This window comes from Prenolepis imparis, unplaced genomic scaffold (assembly GCF_030444845.1).
Source record: "Prenolepis imparis isolate NDT839.2.m4 unplaced genomic scaffold, iyPreImpa1.0 SCAF_2, whole genome shotgun sequence".
Classification (NCBI taxonomy): Eukaryota; Metazoa; Arthropoda; class Insecta; order Hymenoptera; family Formicidae; genus Prenolepis; species Prenolepis imparis.
This window is the reverse complement of record NW_028141160.1, coordinates 21,664,299-21,688,233: the sequence shown is the minus strand read 5'-3', so window position 1 is coordinate 21,688,233 and position 23,935 is coordinate 21,664,299. Positions and strand designations below refer to the sequence as shown.

The following is a 23,935-nucleotide window of genomic DNA, read 5'->3' as shown; positions in this document are numbered from 1 at the left end:
ATCCTAAATAATAACTGACAGTAATCATACGTGTGTCACCCGCATACATTACACTATGACAGCCCTCGAGTACTTGTAGTAGAGTGCATCTGCATATGTAATTGGATAATTTTATTAGATTTTATATGAGGAAAAGAGATATATAAAAGAAAATTCCGCTCTTCTTGCACCTGTGCTGTCTGTCAATGTGATACAGTACCATTAGGCTACTTCTTATCAGAGTATTAATGTTTTACAAATTAAAATTTTTAATCGTTTCAAACTCAGGGAATACAACAGGATTAGTTGTATTTTAAAAGGTTTTAGTGCTAAAAAGTATGTATATTTACTTTTTTTTCATCATGCATTATACTCTCAATTATTATTAATTATTATTTAATAATCTTTTACAGAAAATGGAGTCCCTTATTACAGTAAGTGCTGAAAATCTAACTTTGGTCATTCCACCTGGACTCTCTACCACGATGTTTGCTAATGTATTAACAATGACAAGTAGACCACACGCGATGCGGCAGATCATAAGTTTCAACAATCAAACTGTTGTGGATAAAGTACCTCCAGAAATGCTGCATTTGGTCGATCCGCATTGGTTAATTTTTATTTTTTCATATTCTTGTATCCATTTATTTGTGCAAAGACAGAGAGAAAGAAAGACTCATCGAAATGTTTAAACTATTATGCAGGCACCAATTTCCACCAATGGATCCAATGTGGCACAAAATTTTAGGCCTGGTAATGATTGTACTAGGAATTATGGGATGGAGTGGAAATGGTGTAGTAGTGTATATATTTATGATGACATCTTCTTTGAGAACACCGAGCAATCTTCTGGTGGTAAATCTGGCTTTCTCCGATTTCATCATGATGATAATTATGTCACCTGCTATGGTGATCAACTGTTACTATGAGACTTGGATATTAGGTAATAGAAAATATGTATTATGTTTACTGGTTTTCTTTATTACATAAATGTTTTTTTTCTATCAAATTTAATATATAACTTTTAATCTAAATATATATATCTATTCATCAAGGACCATTAATGTGCGACATATATGCCATGGTTGGCTCTTTATGCGGATGTGCCTCGATATGGACTATGACTGCTATTGCTCTTGATCGATATAATGTTATAGTAAAGGTACGTATAACATTCTTCTCTTTTTGTGATATTGATATACTAAATGTGTAGGAATATGGAAACTAATAAATATCCTTCCAGGGTATGGCGGGAAAACCGCTCACTATTAAGAAAGCGCTACTCAAAATTTTGATAATCTGGCTCTTCGCTGCATTATGGACAATTATGCCGATGGTGGGATGGAACAGGTAATATTAACATAATAAAAAAATTATGCTTATAAGAAAAAAAAGGAAATATATTGCGCTTGTGCACGAAATAAGTTTCTTTGACGTGACAATTAGGTATGTCCCAGAAGGCAACATGACCGCTTGCGGTACCGATTACCTCACTAAGGATTGGACCTCTAAGTCATATATTCTGGTGTATTCGATATTTGTATATTACACGCCGCTCTTTACTATAATTTACAGCTATTACTTTATCGTTTCGGTAAGCACATATCTGTATATAGATTGCAATGTTAAGAAAGATTTGATGTCTGTGAATCTCGAAATCGACAGGCGGTAGCTGCTTATGAAAAATCAATGAGGAAACAGGCGAAGAAAATGAATGTTCAGTCTTTGAAATCTGGAGATAATCAAAATATCAGCGCAGAAGCAAAACTGGCAAAGGTATGACGAAAGAATACATTCAAATTATGCTGAATATTATAGAAAAAAGAAATCAGAATTGATATTTACTCTATTAATTATAGGTGGCTTTAATGACCATCTCTTTGTGGTTTATGGCGTGGACACCATATCTGGCCATTAATTATACAGGTATTTTCGGTGGTGCTACTATTAGTCCTCTTAGCACCATTTGGGGATCTCTCTTTGCAAAGGCGAACGCTATATATAATCCGATTGTTTATGGAATTAGGTGAGTTAATATTTTTTTTTAAATAGGATACATGCAATTAATGCTTATACTTTGTTTCACGCGTTATTATTGTTTTGCGCAGTCATCCAAAGTATAGAGTAGCGTTAAAAGAAAAATTACCGTTCTGCGTATGTGGCTCGACTGAGGATCCATCTGCGAAAACTGCATCTACTGCGGACACAACATCTACAACATCCGCGTAATTTCGTACGATGGATTGCATCTCTAATTCTAAATATTGTGATATAAGAAAAAGTTAGAGGATATTTCTCTCGAACAAACCGACAAATTAATAATATTAGTTACATTGTTAAATGTTTCTAAGAAATGAAGAAAATTTGTAATTTGTAAAGCTTTAATATAGCTGTTACAGAGTAGCCAGTTATGCAAAAAGCTATCACGTACACGGAATTTCGAGTGGACTAACTCTGTTATACTTTATGATATATTGTACACGGCGAATTCTTATTTTGAATTTGTCTTTACTTTTTTCCCCTATGCAGAACTGAGAGTGATAGAAAGCACTTAGTGTCGATTGTAGTATCGCAAACGGATGTCAGTCAATAAATCATTTGGCATGTAATGATTCGAGAAGGCTCCTTATTGTGATCTTGAGACGTAATAAAAAATACTAAATATGTTTTAAACAAGCAATTAGAAGTAGATATTTATGTTCAGGATTTTTTAAATGTTTGCAAATGTTTAATTAAAACTGCCATCTATATGATTGCCTCTGCAGTATTTATATTTAGTTCTATAAAATTAATTACAGACACGACATATATCTCATAACGATATAACACTCTTAGCGATACAGCCAATACGTTTGCTAATTCCAAAATAATTATGCATTTTATTTTTTGCTTGGAAGCGATGACAGAATTTACAAATTTCGCTATGAGACATAAGAAATTCGCATCGTAGTGCAGCCGAACCGTGTAATGTAGCATAATCTCCAACAGTTTGGTCCTCGGTTGTTTAGTCCTCGATTTTCTTGATGTTAAAGTTTTTTCTTTTACATACTCTATCTTGGCTTAGCTCAGATGATTATCCACTCGAACCACAATTAATCGTGTGACGTTTCTCCTATGTGTGACATAGTATCTAATGCATTCTCGCCTATCACAGTATTTCTGACGCACGTTAATTATTTATTACAGGTATTTACAATTCATGCTTGATGCGGCGTGATTTCTTTGTAACGAGAATGTAATACTATTTCTCACGGCCTTACACTGATTTAGCGAAAATCTATTGCATTGTCAAGAAAACAAGTATTGATATATACGTAGCGTCGTTATTTTATGCGGCAGGCTTTTCACTGTTTGTAACCGTGGTAGTCGTGGACGTTGTGTCACCACCTGATTCACGAGAGCTACACGCCAAAGACGGGAACCTTTGGAAGAGAGCAGCTCGGTACTTGGGATGGCTAAAAATCAGATAGAGAAAAGATTAGTGTAAAAGTACAGGATAAATTTATTTAATTTCTCTCTATATTGTTAAAAATATGTTGATGATGCTATTTATATATTGCAGGGATTCAGAACCACCGATTTACCTGATGCCGTATACGATGGGATTGTACACAGCATTGGCTTTTGCAAAGACGGAACCCCAGATCGTGAAAAGCGGGGTGATCTTGGCTGTCTCAAAGATACCTGCGAAATTGATAATCAGGTATGGAGTCCACGCCATGAACCACAGGGAAATGGTCATCAGAGCTATCTGTATAATTATTAGGGCATTATTATTTTTTGTCACATATAGGTGAGAATTAACGGATTGAGTGCAAGAAACTTGCCTTCGCCAATTTGCATTCAGCGCTGGTGTTCTGGTTCTCGGCCGATCGCAAGGAAGCAACGTTCATCTTTTTTGCTTGTTCGCGCATGTTCTTCTCGTGTGCTGCGACGGCCTGTATGATGAAGAAGTAACTGTAAATGATGAGGAACAGCGGCAAGAAATAAACAAAGATGCTGTAGGCCAGGATATACGATCTGGAGAGCATGTCTTTGGTAAAGTAGTCGGTACCGCAAGCAGTCATGTTGCCCTCGGGCACGTAGCTGTAAAAGACAAGTATTATATTGCCGATAATTCATATATTTTTAAATAATATGTAGTATTATGGTTTAGGATTTTTGTCCCACACACCGGTTCCATCCAAACATGGGTGCGATTGTCCAACCCAGTGAGAAGACCCAGATGCCGAGGATGCGAAGGAGGGCGCCGTTAATGGTCATTGGCTTACCAGATAAGCCTTTGACGATTACGTTATACCTATCGAATGCGATCATCGTCATCGACCATATGGAGCCACATCCGAACAGGGAGCCCGCCAAACCGTACAGTTCACAGATCAGGGGTCCTAGCACCCACGTCTCGTAATAGCAATTGATCACCTGCACGTTAATTAAAATTATTTAACAAATCATCACGCTTTCTCTTCAGGATACTTTATTCGCGTAAACGGTTTCGGGAACGATATACACACCATAGCCGGAGACATGCATAGCATCATAAGGAAATCCGAGAGAGCGAGATTGATGACGAGCAGATTGCTTGGAGTACGGAGGCTCTTGGTAGTGCTGAATATGTATATCACCATGCCGTTACCGATAACGGATATTGAGCCCAGGACGCCGATGACAAAGCCGAGCAGCGCGTGCCATAGAGGGTTCATCGGTGGGAATTGATACCAGTGAGCGTCGACCAAATGAAGCATATCCGGTGGCACTTTGTCCACCACTGTTTGGTTACCAAATCCGCCTCCTTGCGCCGCCCACGTATAGGCTGCATGGCTCGGTCCGGATGCGAGAGAATGCATGGTCAACTGCGAGAGTTTCACGATGTCGATTAATTATCCTTGAGAGACGTCTAGCACATACTTTTGCTTGATAATTAAAACGCCCAAAAGAATAACAAAGGTATCTAATGTAAGAAAAAACTTAAGAGAGAGTCTTTGTAGAATTTTACGAGAGAACAGAATAGATTCTTGTAAATATAGGTAATGAACCGATAATGATATACGGGATAATAGAGATCTGGATATGCGTGAACGCGAATCGACGTTACGTAGCTCACCTGCGTTCGCGTTTTATTTGGAAAAAATCGTTGTGGTGAACGAACTAATCCAAACGCTGAATTGCTATTGCCAGGGTCGTGGGCTCCCGGTAACGTCTTTTCCGTGAAACTCGCGGGAAGAGTTCCCTGTTCGTTTAACCGTCGGAGATGCGGCTCGGAGTTTGCTATGACGTTGAGTCGCGCTTAAATACTCATCGCGAATTTACGTCTTTGCTGTACTATATAGAGCGCCTTTCTTTAAGTCGCCAAACAGTCTTAAGAAGTTCTCTATTAAATTATACAGGATTTGGGAATACCTTGGGAGTACCTTGAGCGTCGTACACAGAAACCTTACGAGGGTTCAACAAGAATAGAACGTGAGGAAGGTGGCACGTACTGCATTTTGGCTGATTAACCATAATCAAAAATTGTAAAAATTCTCTCTTGGTGCACATTTTTTAATTATTGTTAAAGAATTCACGGTTATTTTAATATATTGTAATTATAATTATAAATCCTATAATTACAAATTATATATATATTATATAATTATTATATACATGTTTTAATTATATAATTATAAATTTTACAAATTATATATTTTGGTTTCGGAAATAAATATTAGTAATTAGAAATATACGCGCGCAACATCTACACGTGCACATAAGCTTATAAAGTAAAGTAAAGTAAAGTAAACGTATATAATATATACATAGATTATTTTATTTAGAAATAAATGTAGATACAAAATAGAAATAATTCCATCTCATTCTAGTTGCGTACGCAATTAAATTCAAGCGCTCGATCGATGATCGATATGCAAATCGATAATCACGAGTTCGAGATGATCCACGTGACCTCGTGGGAAATTCGAAGATTATATTATATTCAAAATGGCCTGAGAATCTACCGGTCTGCGCGCCTTTGTCGTATGCGATGGATCAACGATAATAGTATCGTGATGATTTATACCAGAAACGAATCTCGAGGAAAAGCAATAAATCAGGTACACGATAATAATTCTCCTACAAAATTATGAGCTAGTATTTTTAACGGGTAGCATTATCGATAGCCATGGAAGAGAGTCTCGGCGACGAGGGTTTACATGAGGACAACGGGGAGGGCGAGCTGACAGCGCAGACGGCGCTCCAGGAAATCGAGAACGCCTGGATGAACGAGAGATTCGCGCCGGAGATCCTGCCTCATCAGTCCGACCTGGTGGACTGCATGCTGCAGCAGATCGCGCACATGGAGGAGAACGTCAAGAGGTTAGACAAGAGCGACCTACGTGCCCTGGTCCATCGGATGGAGCTCGACCGGATCAGGTACGTGATCAGCAGCTATCTGCGAACACGCTTGGAGAAGATCGAACGGTACACGATCCACATCTTATCGGAGGAGGCGAGCAGGAATCCGGACGAGGCCTATCTAACACCGGGCGAGCTGCGTTTCGCCAAGGAATACCTGGCCAATTTGGAGACGCTGTTCAAGACGGTGTCGTTGCAACATATGCCACCTAACTTCCAGCGATTCGAGGTAAACAAGCTCACTGTTAAACCCAATATGCAAGCACACGTATTCCTGCGTGCCAATCGGAGAGTTACGGGTATAGTTGTCCCTGGCACGCTGAATGAGGAAATAGACTTTGAGGAAGGTTCGCAGCACATTATTCAATACAGTGTTATAGCCCACTTGGTTAAATCTGGTATGGTGCAGTTGATTTGATATTCTTAAATCAAAGAGGAAGGGTCAAAAGACAAAGGTTGTGATATCTCTTTCGTAGAGAATATATATTTGTGTATTTATATATATAAAATTTCAATACATATTAAGTTCTTCTATACTTTATTGTCATGATATATATAATATCAAAATTTGTATTAATCAGTTGAGTATCAAAAGATATACAAGAGACTATATATAAAGAATATATAAAGTACAAGAATTAGTTCTTTCGTTTTCTAATTAAAATTTAGCATGATTATGTTCTTTTTTTGTTGAACAGTGTTATTTAATTTCCAACAATATAATTCCATACATAATCATACTGTGATTAATACTGATTACTATAATATCAAGGAAGAATCTAGATTCTTGCAATATTTAAATGGTTAATAAGTAATATTGATATATTGAGATCTTTTTTCCTAAATTTTGATAAGATATTATATAATGTACGATAAAAATTTTCTTGTAAACAGGATGGGTAATAAGTACACTTCTTTAGGAATATCACACTTTCAGGCTATATATAAATATAAAAAATAAGTACAGACATTTAAAACAATCAAATATTTTAAAATGGATCTACTAAGTTATTATCGCTAAAAGATTAAAATAAAGAGATAAAAAATCCCTTGGATCAAAAAACTAAGTACAAAAATACATGAATAAATTTGTTTTGTTCTTCAAAGAAATGTCTTAATTGTTATATTTTCACAAGAAATTATGTGAATTTGTGGTGTTGCTCGTAAGCCTGTAAATGAAATACCATGCATTAATATCTTTTTAATTACATTCAATCGCGAGTATAATAGAACAATATCGTGTAATATAGCAACTTATTTACCTTTTTGGCGTACTGTTTAAGTTGTTCAGCCATCACCTTTCCAGTTTCTTGTACCATGCTGCTGAAGTGACCCTTTTCATTTTGTAATAGAACGTACGGGTGGTCAAATTCCAGCACTTGACCATGATCCATTACTAATACTTTATCGCTATCCATTATAGTATTCAATCTATGCGCTATTGTCAATACCGTGCAGGCTTTGAACTTCTTCCGGATCGTAGTTTGTATGAGCGCGTCCGTCGTAGGATCAACATTTGCGGTGGCTTCGTCGAGCACGAAAATCGTATTATCTTGTAAAATAGCGCGCGCCAGACAAATCAATTGTCGTTGTCCCGCGCTTAAGTTACCGCCGCCCTGTTCGATGCAATGATCCAAGGAGGCCATCGCGTCTTTCAATTCCACCTCTTCCAAGACACTCCACAGATCGGCGTCGTTAAATTTACGAAACGGATCAAGATTATCTCTTAACGTGGCGGAGAATAACATTGGTTCCTGCGGTATTATCGATATCTTGTTTCTCAAATCATGAAGACCGATTTTCTTCGTGTTAACATTATCGATGTAAATAGCGCCGTCGAATTTCGCCATGTGGAACAAAGCGGCGATTAGAGAAGATTTCCCGGCTCCAGTGCGACCCACTATTCCAATCTAAATATTTAGAATTTAAATTATTTAGAATAACTTGAAGAATATTGTATATATAAATAAGATTATCGTTTGTAACAAATGCGAAATTTGATTGGATAGAAATAATTGCGTGATTACCTTCATGCCAGGTTCTACGACGAAGCTCAAAAATTTAAGGACGGGTGGCTCTGATTCGACATATCGAAGAGAAACACGATCGAATTTAATCCCTCCCTTGGCGGGCCAATCACTCGATGGTTTATCCGTGGGATTACTTTCGAACGGGCCCTCTTTCTCGAGCTCGGTGAATTGCAATATTCTTTCCACGCTTGTCATTTGCGTGATCGTTTCGGCTGTTTGACGTATCCCATATTGCACCATACCGCATAAAATAAGTACTTGTGAAATTGCTAAACCGACATTTCCGGCGAAAGTATTGCCTGAGAAAGAAAGAACCTTAATTAAAATCTTAATTCGTAAATATTATATATACTGAATATATGCATCAGTTAGTAATTGCGACAAAGATTTACCATCGTCCAACGCGACGAAACTATATGTAACGAGGGCGATGAAACCAATAGTCACTACGTCTAGCGCAAAACCGAACATTGTACCAGTTGCGATAATTAGCGAGTAAGTACTAGTGTGTAAATCCTGGTGTTCGTCGAATTGTTTGCGAACCATTTCCTGAGCACCAACCGAACGTATCGTCGTCAGACCTGACAATGTGGAGTTAACATGCGAGAAAACGGGACTCTTTGCTGAAAATTTAATTAAATATCAGTTTAAAGGAAAAAATACGAAAATTATGGATTTTATATTTTTCTAAAAAAGAAAAAAAGCTCTTACCATTTCCTTCTAATCGTTTTATATTCTGTGCTGTTGGAACGTAAATCTTTCTTATCTCATTGTACAAAATACTCATAATGATTGTAGGGAATATGAGCCACCAATTGATAATAAATATTTGTATCAGAATTCCAATCATTACTGCGAAAATTTGAATTGTTTCTATCATGGTCCTAGGTAAAATTTCGTCCACAGCGCCAATATCCTTCGAGAAACGATTCAAAATTCGACCTAAAAATATGTGATTCTTGTATCGTTGCGTAATCAAAACATATTGATAATTATTATCATTAAATACGCTTACCCGATGGATTATTATCAAAGAATGACATAGGCGCCTTGAGTAAACACGAGAACATGAAGTTATGCAAATTCTTACTGGCGTTCATACATATTTGATAAAAAATCAGATTTCGGCATGTTGTCATTACAACACTGATGATGATGAAACCTCCGTAAATCCATAAAGCTGTATTCGTGTCGAGATAGTAAAAATCCGTATCTATAATTTCGGTCTAAGTGAAGTAGCAAAAGAGACTTATGAACGTTGTAAGACTGGATACATCATAGAAAGATGAATGAAATACTAACTGTATTATCGGAAGTAAAGTTTTGCGACAATGCAGTATCATTGAATTGATCTTCCCAATAGTCTGTGATTATTGAAACATTCGTCTCCAAGGTATTGTTTATTTGTCTAATAGATCTTGGTGTGAAAGAGGAATTTGTAAGATTGTTCACTGCATTATACTGCTCTTCACGCATAGCCTTGATGCGCATTTCTTCCTGTTTCGTCCTGCATTATAAAACTTATTAAATATTCGCGCAAGGATAGGACAGAACCTCCTCCTTCATAGAAACTTACCAATAACCAACCCAGTAGTCACAACCGCTACTTCCAATTTGTCCCAAAATCACGCAAAATAAAAAGATAATGATCGTAATGATTGGCGCGCCGCTATGAATATATTTCCAGTAAAGTGATGTTGGTAAACTTCCTTTGGCCAGAAGCTCTTCGGTTTCTTCAGGTTCAGCTTCGTCCTCTTCATTGTTAGCAGTATTATTTTGTGTTATATCAGATGTAGGAGTTGTATCAATTTTTAATGATTCTTTCGTCTCTTCGTCTTCTTCGTCTCTTGATAAGGTTTCTAACAAGTTTGCGTTTTTTTCTTGAAGAGTCATAAATGTGCCTTCATTTTCAATTTGACCCTTTTTGTAAAAAAAAATAACAAATTAAATTAATTAAAATCATTTGACATTTTGTACATTTATGACAGTTATAAATAATAATGATGATTGTGTGTATGTGTGTACATATGTGTGTATATATAACGTAATATTATATACGTACATTATTCAGAAAGATAATATAATCGCATTGTTTCAAGTATTGTAATTGATGAGTCACGAGAATTCTCGTTTTATTTTGTAAGTAATCACTCATGCATTCATCAAACAAATGTCTACCAACATGGGTATCAACAGCTGATAAAGGATCGTCGAACAGATAAATATCAGCGTCTCTATAGACGGCTCTATAAGAACAGAAATTTTTGTTAGAACATAAAATATATCGTTTATAAGTGAGTGCACAAATTTACCTCGCCAAATTAATTCTTGCACGTTGTCCGCCGCTAAGTACTGTACCCCTATCACTGACCAAAGTCTTATCACCATATGGAAGTTGCTCAAAATCTCTCACAAGAGCACATACCTTTACAACTGTTTGATATTTATCCTTATCGTAAGGTTGATCAAATAAAATATTATTTCGTACTGTGCCTGTGAACAGCCAAGGTTCTTGACTAGCGTATGATATTTTGCCACTTGCATGTATCTGGCCATGTGATGGTTTCAGTTCACCTAAAATCGCTTGCAGGAAGGAACTCTGAAAATTAGACGTTTTTTTAAATAAATGTTAAAAAGTTTTCTCATATTTTATATACATATTACATATACATATATATATAGAAAATGTATACCTTTCCAGCACCTACAGAACCAACAATAACATAAAGTTTTCCAGTTCCAATTTGAATATTAATATTATGTAATGTATTCACAATTGCATTGGTTGTCCATGAAGCATTAACATCTTTCATTAAGATACTCATTTCTTTAGTAGCTGATAATGATTGTACCGATGGATTGTTTTCATTTAATAAGAGAAAGCCCTGTTAAAAAATATGATCTATTAATAATTTATGTAAAGTCTGTTGCATTAAGACAAATATGAAAATATTGAAACATTCTTATTTAAAAATTTATAATTGTCTTATAAAATTACCATTTCAATGATATTTGCGGCTAATATTTGTATTGAAATGTATAACATTTACACGATACATATAATTAATCAATCTTTATGCAATGTGTTTGATTTGATAGGTAATCATTTCATCATAATCTGATAAGTTTATCTTACTTCAATTCTCTTTATAGACACAGCTGTTTCGGCAACAGATGCTACAGCTAGAGGATACAATATTGCCATAGTAAGCTGAAGAATGTTAAAGTACTGTGCCATTGAAAATACTTTATCTGCAGATATCGAGTGTCCAAACAGTACATAGGCCATTATAGTGAAATATAATGTTGTTCTGTCCGTGAAGACAAACGTGGCCAAAGTGAAACCTCTTAGATATGACATTAATGTAAGGACATCGATTTCGTATCTATAAAATCATGCGCTTATTATATTAAATTTCTCTATTATGATAACGAAACTGAGAGAAATATGTACAAACTTTCTTATGCAATTAACTAGCTCCTGAAATGGTTTTTCCCAAGTGTACATTTTGATAACTTGTATACTACCAACTATTTCAGACATCAAACGAACCCTCTCATCAGTTCTCACTGCACTTTTCAAACGCAACTTTGAAGTCCATTTACTTATATATCCTGCAAAGTATATACAAATTTAGTTGTGCATTAGGTACATGTATTTTTTTTTTAATAATTTTAATATTTTTAATAAAATTACCTTGAAGTGGAATAGTTTGAATTGTTATCAAAATTATACCGGCCAATGAAGCGATGCCAACATTTCGCCATATCAGATATGCAATTACTGCACCTTGTATAGGCATAATCCAAATATAATGTAGAAATATAAATAGCTGATCAAACCTTGACATGTCATTTGATAGCAGGTTAATAATCTGTCCTGGAGTGGTAGTAGAAGATTTTGATAAGCATAATATCTAAAGGGAAAAAAAGGATATAATTATATAAGATTCTCTTACAGAGCTTGGACAACACAAAAATGTCTCAAAACAAAATAAAAAAAAACTTTAATTTTAATTTGCTAATTACATTACCTTCCTGTACATAAGAGAGGAACTTGCTATTCTCACTCGCATTCCAATCTCCATTAAACCTATATTGGAATGGTGGTTGATTAACATTACCACTATTCCTATGATTATTACACCAGATGCATAGAGATACGCCTCTTCCTGAGTAGATGTTGCTCTTGGATCAAAATGCCAAATGAGCAGACCCAAAATATATGGTTGCAAGACTCTATAAAAAAAATATTTTTATAACAACAAATACTATAATACAGTTAGACACTCTAATTATTATTGTTGTAATTACCTTAAAACACTGGTCATAAATAAAATCCATCCTCCATAATAGAAAAATGACCACATAAATGTTTGCCTTAAAGCTGTGAAAAATTTAGGTTTTCTACCACTCTTTTTAGCTATGTGTACCTCATTTTTCCAATATCTATAAGCATTCATTTATATTAAAAAAGTGACAAAAATATTAAGAAATATTAATTTTATCGATAATCAAACTCATCTCGCATTGATGTGCAATAATATCTATCTAAATTTATTTTAATAAAATAATTTATTTTACTCTTCTAGCCTGTTTCCCAGAAGTTCACTCATATCAACAGGCAGTGTATTGTATACATTTTTCATCTCCAAATCATGATTCTTTCCATACCAGAATAATTTCACCAACCACCTGAAATATGACAAAAAATTATAGAATAAATTTACAAGAAAATGAACTCGATTAATGAAATAGAAATATGTATTTATGGTAAATGTGCATTACAATGTTATGGGAGAAAATAATTATAGTGTGATATATCCACACGTGTCAGAAAACAATATATGCACATGTATGTACATATTTGTAAGATAGCAAATGTATATATATTACACTATCAGTAGTTAGACTACGAGTGGTCATATTGTCAATACAATTATGTTATCAGTTAAGACTAAATTTATCATAATCAAGAGCGGAAAGATATTATATCTGTCACAGATAGGTAAATCAAGAGATGATAAGTTAAATATTGTGACTACTATTTGACCTAATTGTTGCTTTAATTATGCTAAATATTCCAATAACTATAAATTGTTACAAACAATATAAATATAAATTATTAACAGAAATTCAAACAAAAATAACAGCAGATAGATGTCAATTACATCCGCAACTTGAATTAATTATATTATACTGACATATACTAACACATTATGCTAACAATTAGAAACATAGCAGAGAATTTTGATGGCAGAATCTATCATCGTACGTACAGTGCTTTGATATTTCTGTCATTTCTTTCATACTTCGTCGATTTTATTATTTTACAAAAATTTTTGCTACTTTTTTTCTACTAGTACACATCTCGATAGAAAAAAATAAATAAATAATTAACAGACAGAATTTAATAAACATTTTTTGAGAAGTCTAGTTTCGATAAACTTGACATCTAATATATAATCTATCGTATTATGTATACACATACACACATTGTCGTAATTGCACAAAGTGAGATATATATATATATATATAATGTGTGTGTGTGTGTGTGTGTTTTGTGTAATCACATCTGATCCCGCGCACAGCTGATAGTTCTCGACTTTCGATTAAAGTGTCGCGACCTTAATTAAAATATGTGCGCCTTATTATACTTATCACACTACACGTTAACGCATAACTTCTAATAATTGCACAATTCATTGTCGTCCTCTTGTTTCATAATTTTAAGACAATATATATATTCTATATACGAACGCGATATATATATGTATTCGTGCATGATGAGAATATCACGCGGTCGATTTAATCGATTCAATTGCGGCATGCATAGATATATATTAATTGTTTCTTTTTCGTCTCACCAGAAGAACAATTTACTGACTGGATTCGCGGATGTCCGTGGATTTGGATTATCAAATTTCTTGGCGGCGTCCATATTTTAACGATGAGGCAATAAACACAAATAAACTATCACAAATATATATGTATTTTATATTCACGGCGCTATATCCGACTGTATCATCGTTAAATCGTGCATTAATCATACGTTATTCAACTCTGCCTCATGAATAACACGTGCTTTGATTTTATATCATACTTATACATATATGCATGTCACACGAACTAGAGTCTGATTATACCCACCCGGATGGGATGGTTCTGTATGTATTGTGTAATTGTGTAAGAGGAATGATTTGGCAAATCGCTTGTGGCCCGCTATAGAATTAAAGACAATCAAAAGACGCATGAGAGGGGGTAAATGGAGACTAAACGACAATTGGAATGCTTGTCTGAACACTGTTACATATTATGTAATCATTCATTCTGTTCTGTAAAAATGCTCTACAACGCTCTAAAAAAGAAAGAGCTAAAAAGCTACATATAATAGAGCGAAAATTTTCTTACAGAATATACGACTAAAACTTGTCTAGAATAAGTTTTTTTTAGAAACGATATACTTCAACGTTTAGAAAACATGTAAGAGAGAAACAGAGAATTCTGAAATAAAGAATAAATAATCTTCTTTATACCAGGTGTCCCATTTTAAAGGACCCACTCAAATATCTCATTGTCAGAAACACTGCGTTAAATCGAAAAATAATAGGTCATATGAATATTACTATGTTATGTCCCCCTCGAAACCCTACAACTTTTGTAGGAAACATTTTTTGATTTAACGCAGTGTTTCTGAGATATTTGAGTGGGTCCTTTAAAATGGACACCCGGTATATCAATAAAAATAAATATAAATGAAGTAAAACTTGATACAAATTAAAAGACTTGTTCTTATACATATATAAAAATAATATATAAAACATAAAATATAAAATATATAAAAATATATAAAATATATATAAAATAAAATAAAATATATAAAATAATATATATAAAAATAATATATATAATATATAAAATCTAATAATAATAATAAATAATATATAATATAATATATAATATAACATATAATATAATAATAATAAATATAAATAATAATATATTACTTAATAAATATATGTACTTTTCAAAAAAGAGAACAATGTATATCTTTGTTAAAGTAAAATAATATATATTTTATTGAAATGAGAGAATGTACCATGATTTTTTAAACTTAGAATTTTTTTTGCACATTGATAGAGATTAGGTCTGTTCGTGTTGACTGAACTCGCTGCACTAGTTCAGAGGTTATCTTTTTCCTTTCAATGTCGAGGAAAAAAGATAGACTCTGAACTAGTGCAGCCAGTTGAGTCAACACGAACAGACCTATTGTAAAAGATTTCTACTCCTTTTAAATTTACCCGCGAAATAAGTGTTTGGTGCTTAGATGGCGCTTGAAACCTTCGTAGATGGCGCTTGTAGCAGACGCTAATCTTTGTTTATATTTACATCAATTTACATCGAGTTTGACACTTGTCGTTTATCACATTATTATAATGTATCACGTTAAATTGTAATTGTAAATAAAGTTGTGCAGAACAATATCAATAAATAATCATGCTTATCGATGGAAATTTCTCACAAATATGTAGCCATGAATATATGTATATGTGAACGCGATGAAGTAAGGTCTCCCCTTGTATATGTCACGTTGTGTAAATAAATCTGTCAAGATATAATGGCATTCTCATTCAGAGCTGGCACCAATTGGTGTCACGATTTTCCAAAACTGGCCAGAGAATCAGGATTTTACTTCAACATGCATGGATCTAGAGTACGAGTTGATTGGAATCGTATAAGTATGATAATATTGTTACTCAACTTATTGTTACTCAATGCCGAGTTTATTGTTACAAATTACTTTTTGTTTTTCTCTTACAGGTGCTATAGACATTGATAGACTTATACGTGAGAGAGATTTCTTGACTATCGATGAAAACATTAATAATGTAATAGATTATTCCTTGGAAAGCGAGTATGATGTCAAGATCTTGGATTCTAATTTTGTTAAACTATTCAGACTTGCACAGCTATCGGTCGAGTATTTGTTATATTGTAAACAGTATTTAGATCATAGTGTAATAATTTTAAAAGATGAGTTACGACAGAAAATAGAACAAAATGTTAGTATGAAAAAAGAAATTGCTACTTTGGAAGACACTATAAAGAGTTTGAAAGATAGGTCAAAGGAAAAACGTAAATTAATTGAAGCTAATGTCGGTGAAATTTCTAATGGAGAAATTTTTAAGGTTAATAAAATGTTATTTTTAATAAACATAACACTTTATATTAAAATGTTATTTTAATATATAGTGTTATGTTATGTATAAATGTGTATACATAACATCAATTTTATTAATTATAAATTGATATTCTTAAAATTGTGAATTGTTTATTTTATAGTGTCCGCATTGTCCAAAAACATTTGTACGTGCTATATTTGTAAATGCTCATATAGCACGCAAACATTCATATATCTCAGATATAAGTGTAGCCACTTCACCTGTGCATGAACATTATCGAGTAGAAACAGAGAAATTGCACAATGAGATAAAAACATTGAAGGAAAGACTTAATCAAACTGAAAGAGTAATAAGAAACGAGTCTGATAAATTGCTGGATAACACAGAGAAGGACTACATGAAAAATATAAGTATAAATGAATATGATATCAGCAAATTGGATAGGTTTCAAGAGCAAAGAAGATATCAACAAGATATAGGAAGTTTGAAAAACATGCTGTTCGATGAGATACGCGTAAGTTAATGATTAAATAACTTAATTTTTTTATAAAAATTTTTTTTTTTACAAAATATCTTTACAGGCACTAAGAGAAAAGAATCATGTTGTAAATGAAAATATTTTGGAGACAAATATAAAAACTCTGATCAGTCAACAAGAAAAAGAGATTGATAGTTTAAGAAACCAACTTCTTGAAAGGGTATAAAAGAGAAATTATATTGATATTGCATATGAAAAATTTTATCTTTTCTCAAATAAATAATGTAGTTATATCATCTTTTTAGTTGACTCCAGGCATGGAAAATATGCAAGTCAAACTGCAAACTCAAGAGAATTATTGGAAAGCCAAAATAGAAGATATGGAAGCTCAACATCGCCGGGATATCGAAAGATTGGCTACAGAACTGAAAGTAACACAGCAAATAGCTGATCGTATAAAGTCTGAATACACATCTAAGGTACATGACTTGGAAAAACAATCTCTGGATCAATCCAATATGTTGGTGGAACAAAGGAAGCAACTAAATAATTTGTCACGTGAAATCAGTAATTCGCAAACACAGCTCAATATCTGTAGAACTAGGGAAAAAAATATGATAGAAGAGTGTCATAAATCTCCTTTATTAAAAACAAAACGCGACAGCAATTATATAGACGCCGAAACTCATCGCAAGAGTTCAAACAATATTGGAAATGCCGAGATAATCATTGAAGACATCTGTAGTGAATCTAGTCAAGAATACAGAGACAAACCAATGTCAATTACAGCACAAAGCAATTATGTGTCTAATAAAAATGATTCTATAAAAAGCAAGGATAACAAAAAGCTTAGCACTGATCTGAACAGAATTGCAGATCATGCAGTAAAATCCAATCTGAAAAGTACAGAGAGAGCAGAAGTGGTTAGAAAATTAAAAAATAAAGCAAAACACGACACATTGAATGATATAAATAAAATAATTGATTGTACAAGCAAGAGCTTCGCTACCAAACAAAACATTCCTAATGTAAATAAAAAGTACTTAAATATCACAAATGTTGAAAAAGAAAGAACATTGCATTCCAATGATATGAGAAACGATAAAAAATCTGAGTTCTTGGAAAAACGTAGTGTAAGTTCTATGACAGAGTCTGAATCTTCATCGATGATGTCAGAATCAAGATCCGATAGTGAGAGTGTGACAACAGATGATATTACAGTGAAAAAATATGAAACATCTATAGTTAAATCTCCTAATATCAAAAAGATGTCAATACAAGAAGATGCACAAACTATGTTGGATAACCGACTGAGAGATTTAGGAATTGATCCAGAATGGCAGGAAATACCTGCAGCAACGTTTAAGCAAAAGATGGAGATTATAAAGCATCAGCAAAATATTAATGCAAAGAAGCTAGTTCGATACAATCAAATAAAACAAAAAATACTCGAAAATGTTTTTCAAAGAATATCGGCAAATCATAAGGAATTAAAATGTTCTACGCCTGCGAAAAATTCCCCATTAAATAAACCAGTTACTCAGGTCAAATCAAAGGCTTGGAAAGCATTCAGCAATCACAAAGACAGCGGTAATTATTTATACATTTACTACAAAAATGTTTGATACACAAGAAGTTAAATGTATTTTTTCTTTTTTAGATGAATATACATCTGTTCAGAAAACGGAAAACACAACGCCCTCGAAATTGCATCTGAAACAGAAGATTGAGCTTCTTCCTAAGAGATATAAAGATAATGAGACATATGAGAATACATCAAAGAAAAATGGAGCAGATGTTTACAGCCCGAAAGTGATTTCCACGTATCCAAATTTGATTCGAAATATTTCCTCCGCGAGTTCTATTGAATCTCCTCAAGAGAATGTAAAACAGATTTTGTCTACAAAGATAACTGTATCTGATACTAGTGTGCGCAAAATAAGTTCTCCGATTGGCAGGAAACAGGTACCACTGAAATTTTCGAGTAATAACGATTCGGATAGTACAATCATCCAAGACGATTCAATTCTATCTCCGAAGAACAGTAAAAGTGTCTTAAAACCGATGAGTGGTTCAGTCGGTAGTTTGGTAAAGAAAAAAGTTTTATTCGACTTGGTTGATAGAAAAGAGGATACGACGATACCGGAAAACGATCAGACAAAGAGCCAAATGAGCAATAATGATTGGAATATCTCGAGGTACTAACGATTTTATTATTATCTTTGCTTTTATAATTTTATAATTTTTTTTACGTTATTTAAAAATTCGTATATTTTCAAATATATGTAACTAATTCATTTATTGTTTTTTTATTCAGTTCTCCTGAGAGGGGAGAATATGGATTGCAAAAGGAGAAATCCATGAGCACGAGCAACATTGTTTTAAAAACTTCGCAAAGCGATAAAATCGCGGAAATATCAAAGAAGATACAAGAACAGGTGAGATCACATATGTACCATATTCTACATTTTTGTATATTGTTGAAGTAACGTTGTTATATAAAATATTTTTCAGTTGAGCATCGCAAGGAAGCCACCTGCAGGATCGGTTGAAACGATCTTTCGATCCAACACGAATTTACAGGATCTAACAAACTACAATGCCGAAAATCATTTATTGAAATCGATCAGCCTCTCGAACTCGATCTCGAACAATCCTGTGTGGAATGTTACGAGTCCAAAGGCGAAAGACAACATACTTCCACAACCTGCCCCGCGAACTCTGAAAGATAAAGATCTTACTGTTGCCCAGCATAAAAGTGAATTGAAGTACTCTGATTTGGATTCGGATATAGATGAAATATTACAGATGGGATAAGATGTATTATATCAGGTATATATATCACTATTATTGATTGTATTTATAGCTTTAAGTTATTATCACCTCGATCTCTTCCTCTCTATGCTGTTGACGTCACAAGCTGAATAGATCTAATGTATAGTTTATCATACAGTTTTTATATATACATAGTAGTGTAATAATATATGTTTACAAGTAGATGAACACAAGTTTTATATATTTCATTTAATATAAGCATTTACATATATATATATATATATATATAGCTATTTATTAGGTATTTTGGTTAAATATTTTCCTACATTTTTAATATCGTTCTGTGTTGCAGTTTTGATGTTGATAAATTTCTGTAACAGACAAATTGCTTCGTGACAAACGAGCTTAAGTTAAGATTTTGCATGGATAATATTATATACTGACCCTCTAATTTCGTTAACGATATTTTCAAGCGCGATGGGAATTGCTGTCTGTCTAAAATGCTCCATCTCTGACAAAAAGATTGGTTTCTTATAAGATTGACTTGTGTATAATTCATTAATCAAATCACTTAAGGAGTTAAAGGCTTCTGCGTAATCATCCATAAGTAACTGCAACGTAAAGTAGCAACGTAAAACTCAAAGTTGTGTACAATTAAGACTGATATGCAAAGACAAAGTATTACTCACCACCGACGTAAAAAAGCCAGGATGACTTTCGTGATAATCCATGTACATCTGTCTAGTTTTTAGAACAAGTTCAATGTACATATTTTTTAATGTTCTCCCTTTTTCATGCATTGTCTTTTCTTGACGCTACGTATGAAAGTTATATTCTGTTATTTACTACTAATATTTTCTCTTCGAATTCTGAGCAACTTTTCTAATTTTTCCGCATATTTATAGGAAATTTTTGTTCAAGTGAATATATCCCCGTGGTGTATGTAAAAACTACGTCTTATATATCTATGAAAAATAACAAAAAAAATTCCGAAGGGATATTTCAAGTACATACTATCTCCGTTTCTTCTTCGGAAGATACCGATTCGCTAAGATCATTATTACCGAAATCACTAGTATTCTTTATCAATGAATGTCGACGGCGCAACATCCTTGACCTATGCATTTCACGTTTTGTCTCTTTATCATCGATGATAATGTTCGAGTCCTCATCTAGTAGTACCTGTTTATCGAGAGATACCAATTAATATAGTGTTCAAAATTCTGTACTAAAAATGTACTTTATACCTTTAATTTCTTTCTCGTTTGTTTTTCTTCGGCGAGCAGTCGATCGAATTTTACAAGGTCATCATTAATCTCCGTTTCCGTAGGTCCCACGCGTTCTTTTTCTCGCGATATTAGTTCGCTCCTCTGTATTATGACTTTTGGTAACATCGTTTTATTTGTTAATATTACATTGGTCGACGTCGCTCCATTTCCTTGCGGTCTTATGCTGACGCTATAATTTGGGAATTCTAGACGGTGCATTATCTAACGATATGTATACATACATTTATGATTAGCGTACAATTTTTATATGATACATTGCATTTTGTAGAAAATTATGTTCAACAAACCTCGTCCAAAATTTTCTCGACGAAATGTAATATACAACTGGCGGTTTCTACTTCCACATCCTCCCGATGTTTGTCTCTTTTAACGACTAACAAATCTTCCACGCTATCCTTGAGCCACGTGTGGACGTTAAACTTCTCCTGTATCCAGTCTCTGTGAAGATCTACACTCTGCGTGAGCACCAGGATCGGCTGAACGTTTGGATATCGTTTAGACATTTCCGTCACCGCATACAGATTCATTTGGGTAAGTCCAATTTTGTTTTCAGATATTAATGGACTGATTTGATTCGTATCTGTAAAAAAAAATATGTATATTCTATAAATGCACGTGTATTTCTATAAATATATGTATAGTAATGCTCTTATGCAGATTAATCCAAACAATATCGCGCACTAACGGAAACCATAACTTTCACCCAATAGGTCTAAGATAACTAAAAATTCGCCACGTCGTGCAAGATCGTTAAACTCTTCCCGGTTTATAAGAATATAAGCGATACGCTCGTCATCGTCCTCGGATATTTCTTTTGTAGTATGCCAACGGCAGTATTTTATCTACAAGAGATTGCACACACATCTTTTCATTTTTAAAATATTTATAAAAAAATATAGATTTTTTATTATAAATATATATATAAAGTTTTGTATATACTTGTATATAATATATATTTTTGTATTACTTTATCAGGAATTGTTCGAGCTATGTGCAAGATCAGTGCCATTTTCTTCAGCGCCGATGGTCCTGTTAGTGTCATCAGAGGAGGGTAGATCTCGTCGTAGGGTTGAACATGGTCATCCGTCTTGCTGATATTCAATTGCTCCAGCAACATTAATTTTGCTACTTTACGGGAGGCTGTCAAATCCAGCGGCGACGCAAATAGCATGGCCGATGTTACCTGAGAAATATTTATATAGCTGTACGTATGATACATATAACACTTCTCAATCAAGATCTCATTTGACTTCACCTTTTCCGTCGTGAATACTTCAACACCATCGATAAATCTGACACTCGGAATGGAGGATATCAGCATGTTTCGATAATTAGGCCATTTCGTGCAGGCGTTACCTGTAAAGTCGACCTCGTCTATCGTACCCTTCAGATTCAGTACTTCCAACAGGTCGGTGATTTTATTAAATTTTAGATCTACGTAACGTAAATTGTACGCATCCTAATTGTACATATAAAACGTATATAATGCGTTTAATTATTCGTTGAAATTAAATTTGTCGAGTTTCGAATCTGAAGCTTCGACGATTACTTTGAAAAATTCCAAAGTCGATAATCTGTTGTATCCCAGAATTATTACACGTAGATGAGGTAACGTGTTTATGCCACGACCGGGTGTAGCGGATTTAAATGACGTTATGCAATTGCCTTCTAAATTTAATTCTCGTATATTCAGACCGTCCAAATTTTTGATGTATTGGATAAGGTTGTAGGACAAGTTTAAATATTGCAAGTGTCTGAAACGGAAAGCGATAAGATATACAAATTGCAAATACACATCGTTTATATGCCAATTATATATATTATAATATTTATACTTTAAATTTTCTAAACCAGAGATGTTTTCTATAATGTTGTGAGATAAATTCAAACTAACGATACTCCAACAATTTTTCAAATCGCCTATATCCGTCATGTGATTGTAGGATAAATTTACGTAGGTAAGATACCAAGGCGGTGCGAAATTTGGCAAATATTCAATCTTATTGTGTGATGCGTTTAGATACATCAGATATGGAAGGCTGTCCAGAAATGATAAGCAAGATATATTATTATAGGCGATATTAACGTATTGTAAGTGTTGATGATACTGTAACATGGTGACGTCTGTCAGATTCTGAAAGGAGAAAAATATTAACGAGAATAAAGTGTCGCATTTTGGGGAATTTCGGAAATTTTTATATTTGGATATTTATATTATTTGATTTTAAAGACAAAGAGAGAAATGGATTTTTTTTAAACATTACTTTGTTCTTCAGGATACATTTACCGAGAACGTAAAGACCACTCTCGGGTGATCTTGTTAAAAAGGATAAACCGGTGCCTATTAATCTGTCGGACAAGAAACCGCAACATTCCTTGTTATCAAACGATATCTCATTTGGTCTGACTTGTATTACGGGCGATTTGCTGTCCTCCCATAAATCTAAATCCAAAGCGTATCCTCCCCAATCGCTGTTTATAATTCGCTGTTTCCGCTCTTGATCAACAGATATGGATTTACATCCATACGATTCCGTAGATGAGCATATCTTTGCAAAAAAGCCAGAAAATAATTATCTTAAATCGAATTTGAATTATAAAGTTTAAATTAATTAGAAAAGCTACAAGTACATTTAGAGTCGAAGCAGTTGACGATATTCGAGAAGAATTTTTGGAAGAGATATCTTGTAATTTTTCACACGGAACATTATTATCTTTCAAAATATCCTCGCACATTTCAATGTCTTTTGTATATTTGTCGTATATACTATACTTTTCGAATATGAAGATTTCCTAATAAAATTATATAAT

General features: G+C 33.7%; 6 protein-coding genes across 16 annotated transcripts; 3 read left to right on the top strand and 3 right to left on the bottom strand.

The window, feature by feature from the left end:
• Positions 1 to 174: 174 nt before the first annotated feature.
• On the top strand, positions 175 to 2,676 carry Lop2 (long wavelength sensitive opsin 2). Of its 2 annotated transcripts, XM_083031779.1 has the most exons (9): positions 175 to 315; positions 393 to 589; positions 684 to 922; positions 1,035 to 1,141; positions 1,223 to 1,329; positions 1,426 to 1,573; positions 1,645 to 1,755; positions 1,839 to 2,005; positions 2,088 to 2,676. In XM_083031779.1, the coding sequence occupies exons 2-9, from the start codon at positions 396 to 398 to the stop codon at positions 2,206 to 2,208; spliced, it is 1,194 nt and encodes a 397-aa protein (XP_082887905.1). In that variant the 5' UTR covers positions 175 to 315; positions 393 to 395; the 3' UTR covers positions 2,209 to 2,676. The 2 variants fall into 2 exon arrangements, with proteins under 2 accessions (XP_082887905.1, XP_082887906.1); XM_083031780.1 differs by lacking the exon at positions 175 to 315 and having other exon boundaries at positions 392 to 589.
• A 51-nt stretch (positions 2,677 to 2,727) lies between these two features.
• On the bottom strand, positions 2,728 to 5,253 carry Lop1 (long wavelength sensitive opsin 1). Its single transcript, XM_083031781.1, has 6 exons — positions 5,084 to 5,253; positions 4,494 to 4,832; positions 4,154 to 4,401; positions 3,803 to 4,065; positions 3,564 to 3,726; positions 2,728 to 3,434 (listed from the first exon to the last, which is right to left on the bottom strand). Exons 2-6 carry the CDS (start codon positions 4,824 to 4,826, stop codon positions 3,308 to 3,310), a joined length of 1,134 nt encoding a protein of 377 aa, XP_082887907.1. The 5' UTR covers positions 4,827 to 4,832; positions 5,084 to 5,253; the 3' UTR covers positions 2,728 to 3,307.
• Positions 5,254 to 5,920: 667 nt separating this feature from the next.
• Sld5 (DNA replication complex GINS protein SLD5) lies at positions 5,921 to 6,900 on the top strand. Its single transcript, XM_083031782.1, has 2 exons — positions 5,921 to 6,068; positions 6,135 to 6,900. The coding sequence occupies exon 2, from the start codon at positions 6,137 to 6,139 to the stop codon at positions 6,785 to 6,787; it is 651 nt and encodes a 216-aa protein (XP_082887908.1). The 5' UTR covers positions 5,921 to 6,068; positions 6,135 to 6,136; the 3' UTR covers positions 6,788 to 6,900.
• Positions 6,901 to 7,273: 373 nt separating this feature from the next.
• LOC145932655 (ATP-binding cassette sub-family C member 4) lies at positions 7,274 to 15,548 on the bottom strand. 7 transcript variants are annotated; one of them, XM_083031774.1, is made up of 18 exons: positions 14,550 to 14,629; positions 12,984 to 13,094; positions 12,714 to 12,848; positions 12,434 to 12,638; positions 12,097 to 12,316; positions 11,858 to 12,014; positions 11,536 to 11,785; positions 11,093 to 11,284; positions 10,712 to 10,998; positions 10,462 to 10,645; positions 9,976 to 10,319; positions 9,702 to 9,906; positions 9,415 to 9,625; positions 9,111 to 9,341; positions 8,792 to 9,022; positions 8,397 to 8,698; positions 7,632 to 8,279; positions 7,274 to 7,538 (listed from the first exon to the last, which is right to left on the bottom strand). In XM_083031774.1, the coding sequence occupies exons 2-18, from the start codon at positions 13,046 to 13,048 to the stop codon at positions 7,509 to 7,511; spliced, it is 3,897 nt and encodes a 1,298-aa protein (XP_082887900.1). In that variant the 5' UTR covers positions 13,049 to 13,094; positions 14,550 to 14,629; the 3' UTR covers positions 7,274 to 7,508. The 7 variants fall into 7 exon arrangements, with proteins under 7 accessions (XP_082887900.1, XP_082887898.1, XP_082887897.1 ...); XM_083031772.1 differs by lacking the exon at positions 14,550 to 14,629 and adding an exon at positions 15,499 to 15,548 and having other exon boundaries at positions 7,275 to 7,538; XM_083031771.1 differs by lacking the exon at positions 14,550 to 14,629 and adding an exon at positions 14,267 to 14,542 and having other exon boundaries at positions 7,277 to 7,538.
• A 125-nt stretch (positions 15,549 to 15,673) lies between these two features.
• On the top strand, positions 15,674 to 23,387 carry Dzip1 (DAZ interacting zinc finger protein 1). Of its 4 annotated transcripts, none has more exons than XR_014424761.1 (10): positions 15,674 to 16,132; positions 16,221 to 16,588; positions 16,743 to 17,096; positions 17,164 to 17,280; positions 17,366 to 18,650; positions 18,721 to 19,258; positions 19,378 to 19,498; positions 19,575 to 19,892; positions 21,393 to 21,655; positions 22,100 to 23,387. XR_014424761.1 is itself a non-coding variant. In XM_083031778.1 (8 exons), exons 1-8 carry the CDS (start codon positions 16,018 to 16,020, stop codon positions 19,875 to 19,877), a joined length of 3,207 nt encoding a protein of 1,068 aa, XP_082887904.1. In that variant the 5' UTR covers positions 15,674 to 16,017; the 3' UTR covers positions 19,878 to 19,919. The 4 variants fall into 4 exon arrangements, 1 of the variants encoding a protein (XP_082887904.1); XR_014424759.1 differs by having other exon boundaries at positions 15,674 to 16,138; XR_014424760.1 differs by having other exon boundaries at positions 15,674 to 16,138; positions 20,188 to 21,655.
• On the bottom strand, positions 20,030 to 23,876 carry LOC145932663 (uncharacterized). Its single transcript, XM_083031785.1, has 12 exons — positions 23,756 to 23,876; positions 23,389 to 23,673; positions 22,960 to 23,258; positions 22,674 to 22,878; positions 22,092 to 22,583; positions 21,810 to 21,966; positions 21,412 to 21,704; positions 21,083 to 21,325; positions 20,850 to 21,017; positions 20,525 to 20,650; positions 20,280 to 20,446; positions 20,030 to 20,206 (listed from the first exon to the last, which is right to left on the bottom strand). Exons 1-12 carry the CDS (start codon positions 23,858 to 23,860, stop codon positions 20,158 to 20,160), a joined length of 2,589 nt encoding a protein of 862 aa, XP_082887911.1. The 5' UTR covers positions 23,861 to 23,876; the 3' UTR covers positions 20,030 to 20,157.
• Positions 23,877 to 23,935: the final 59 nt, after the last annotated feature.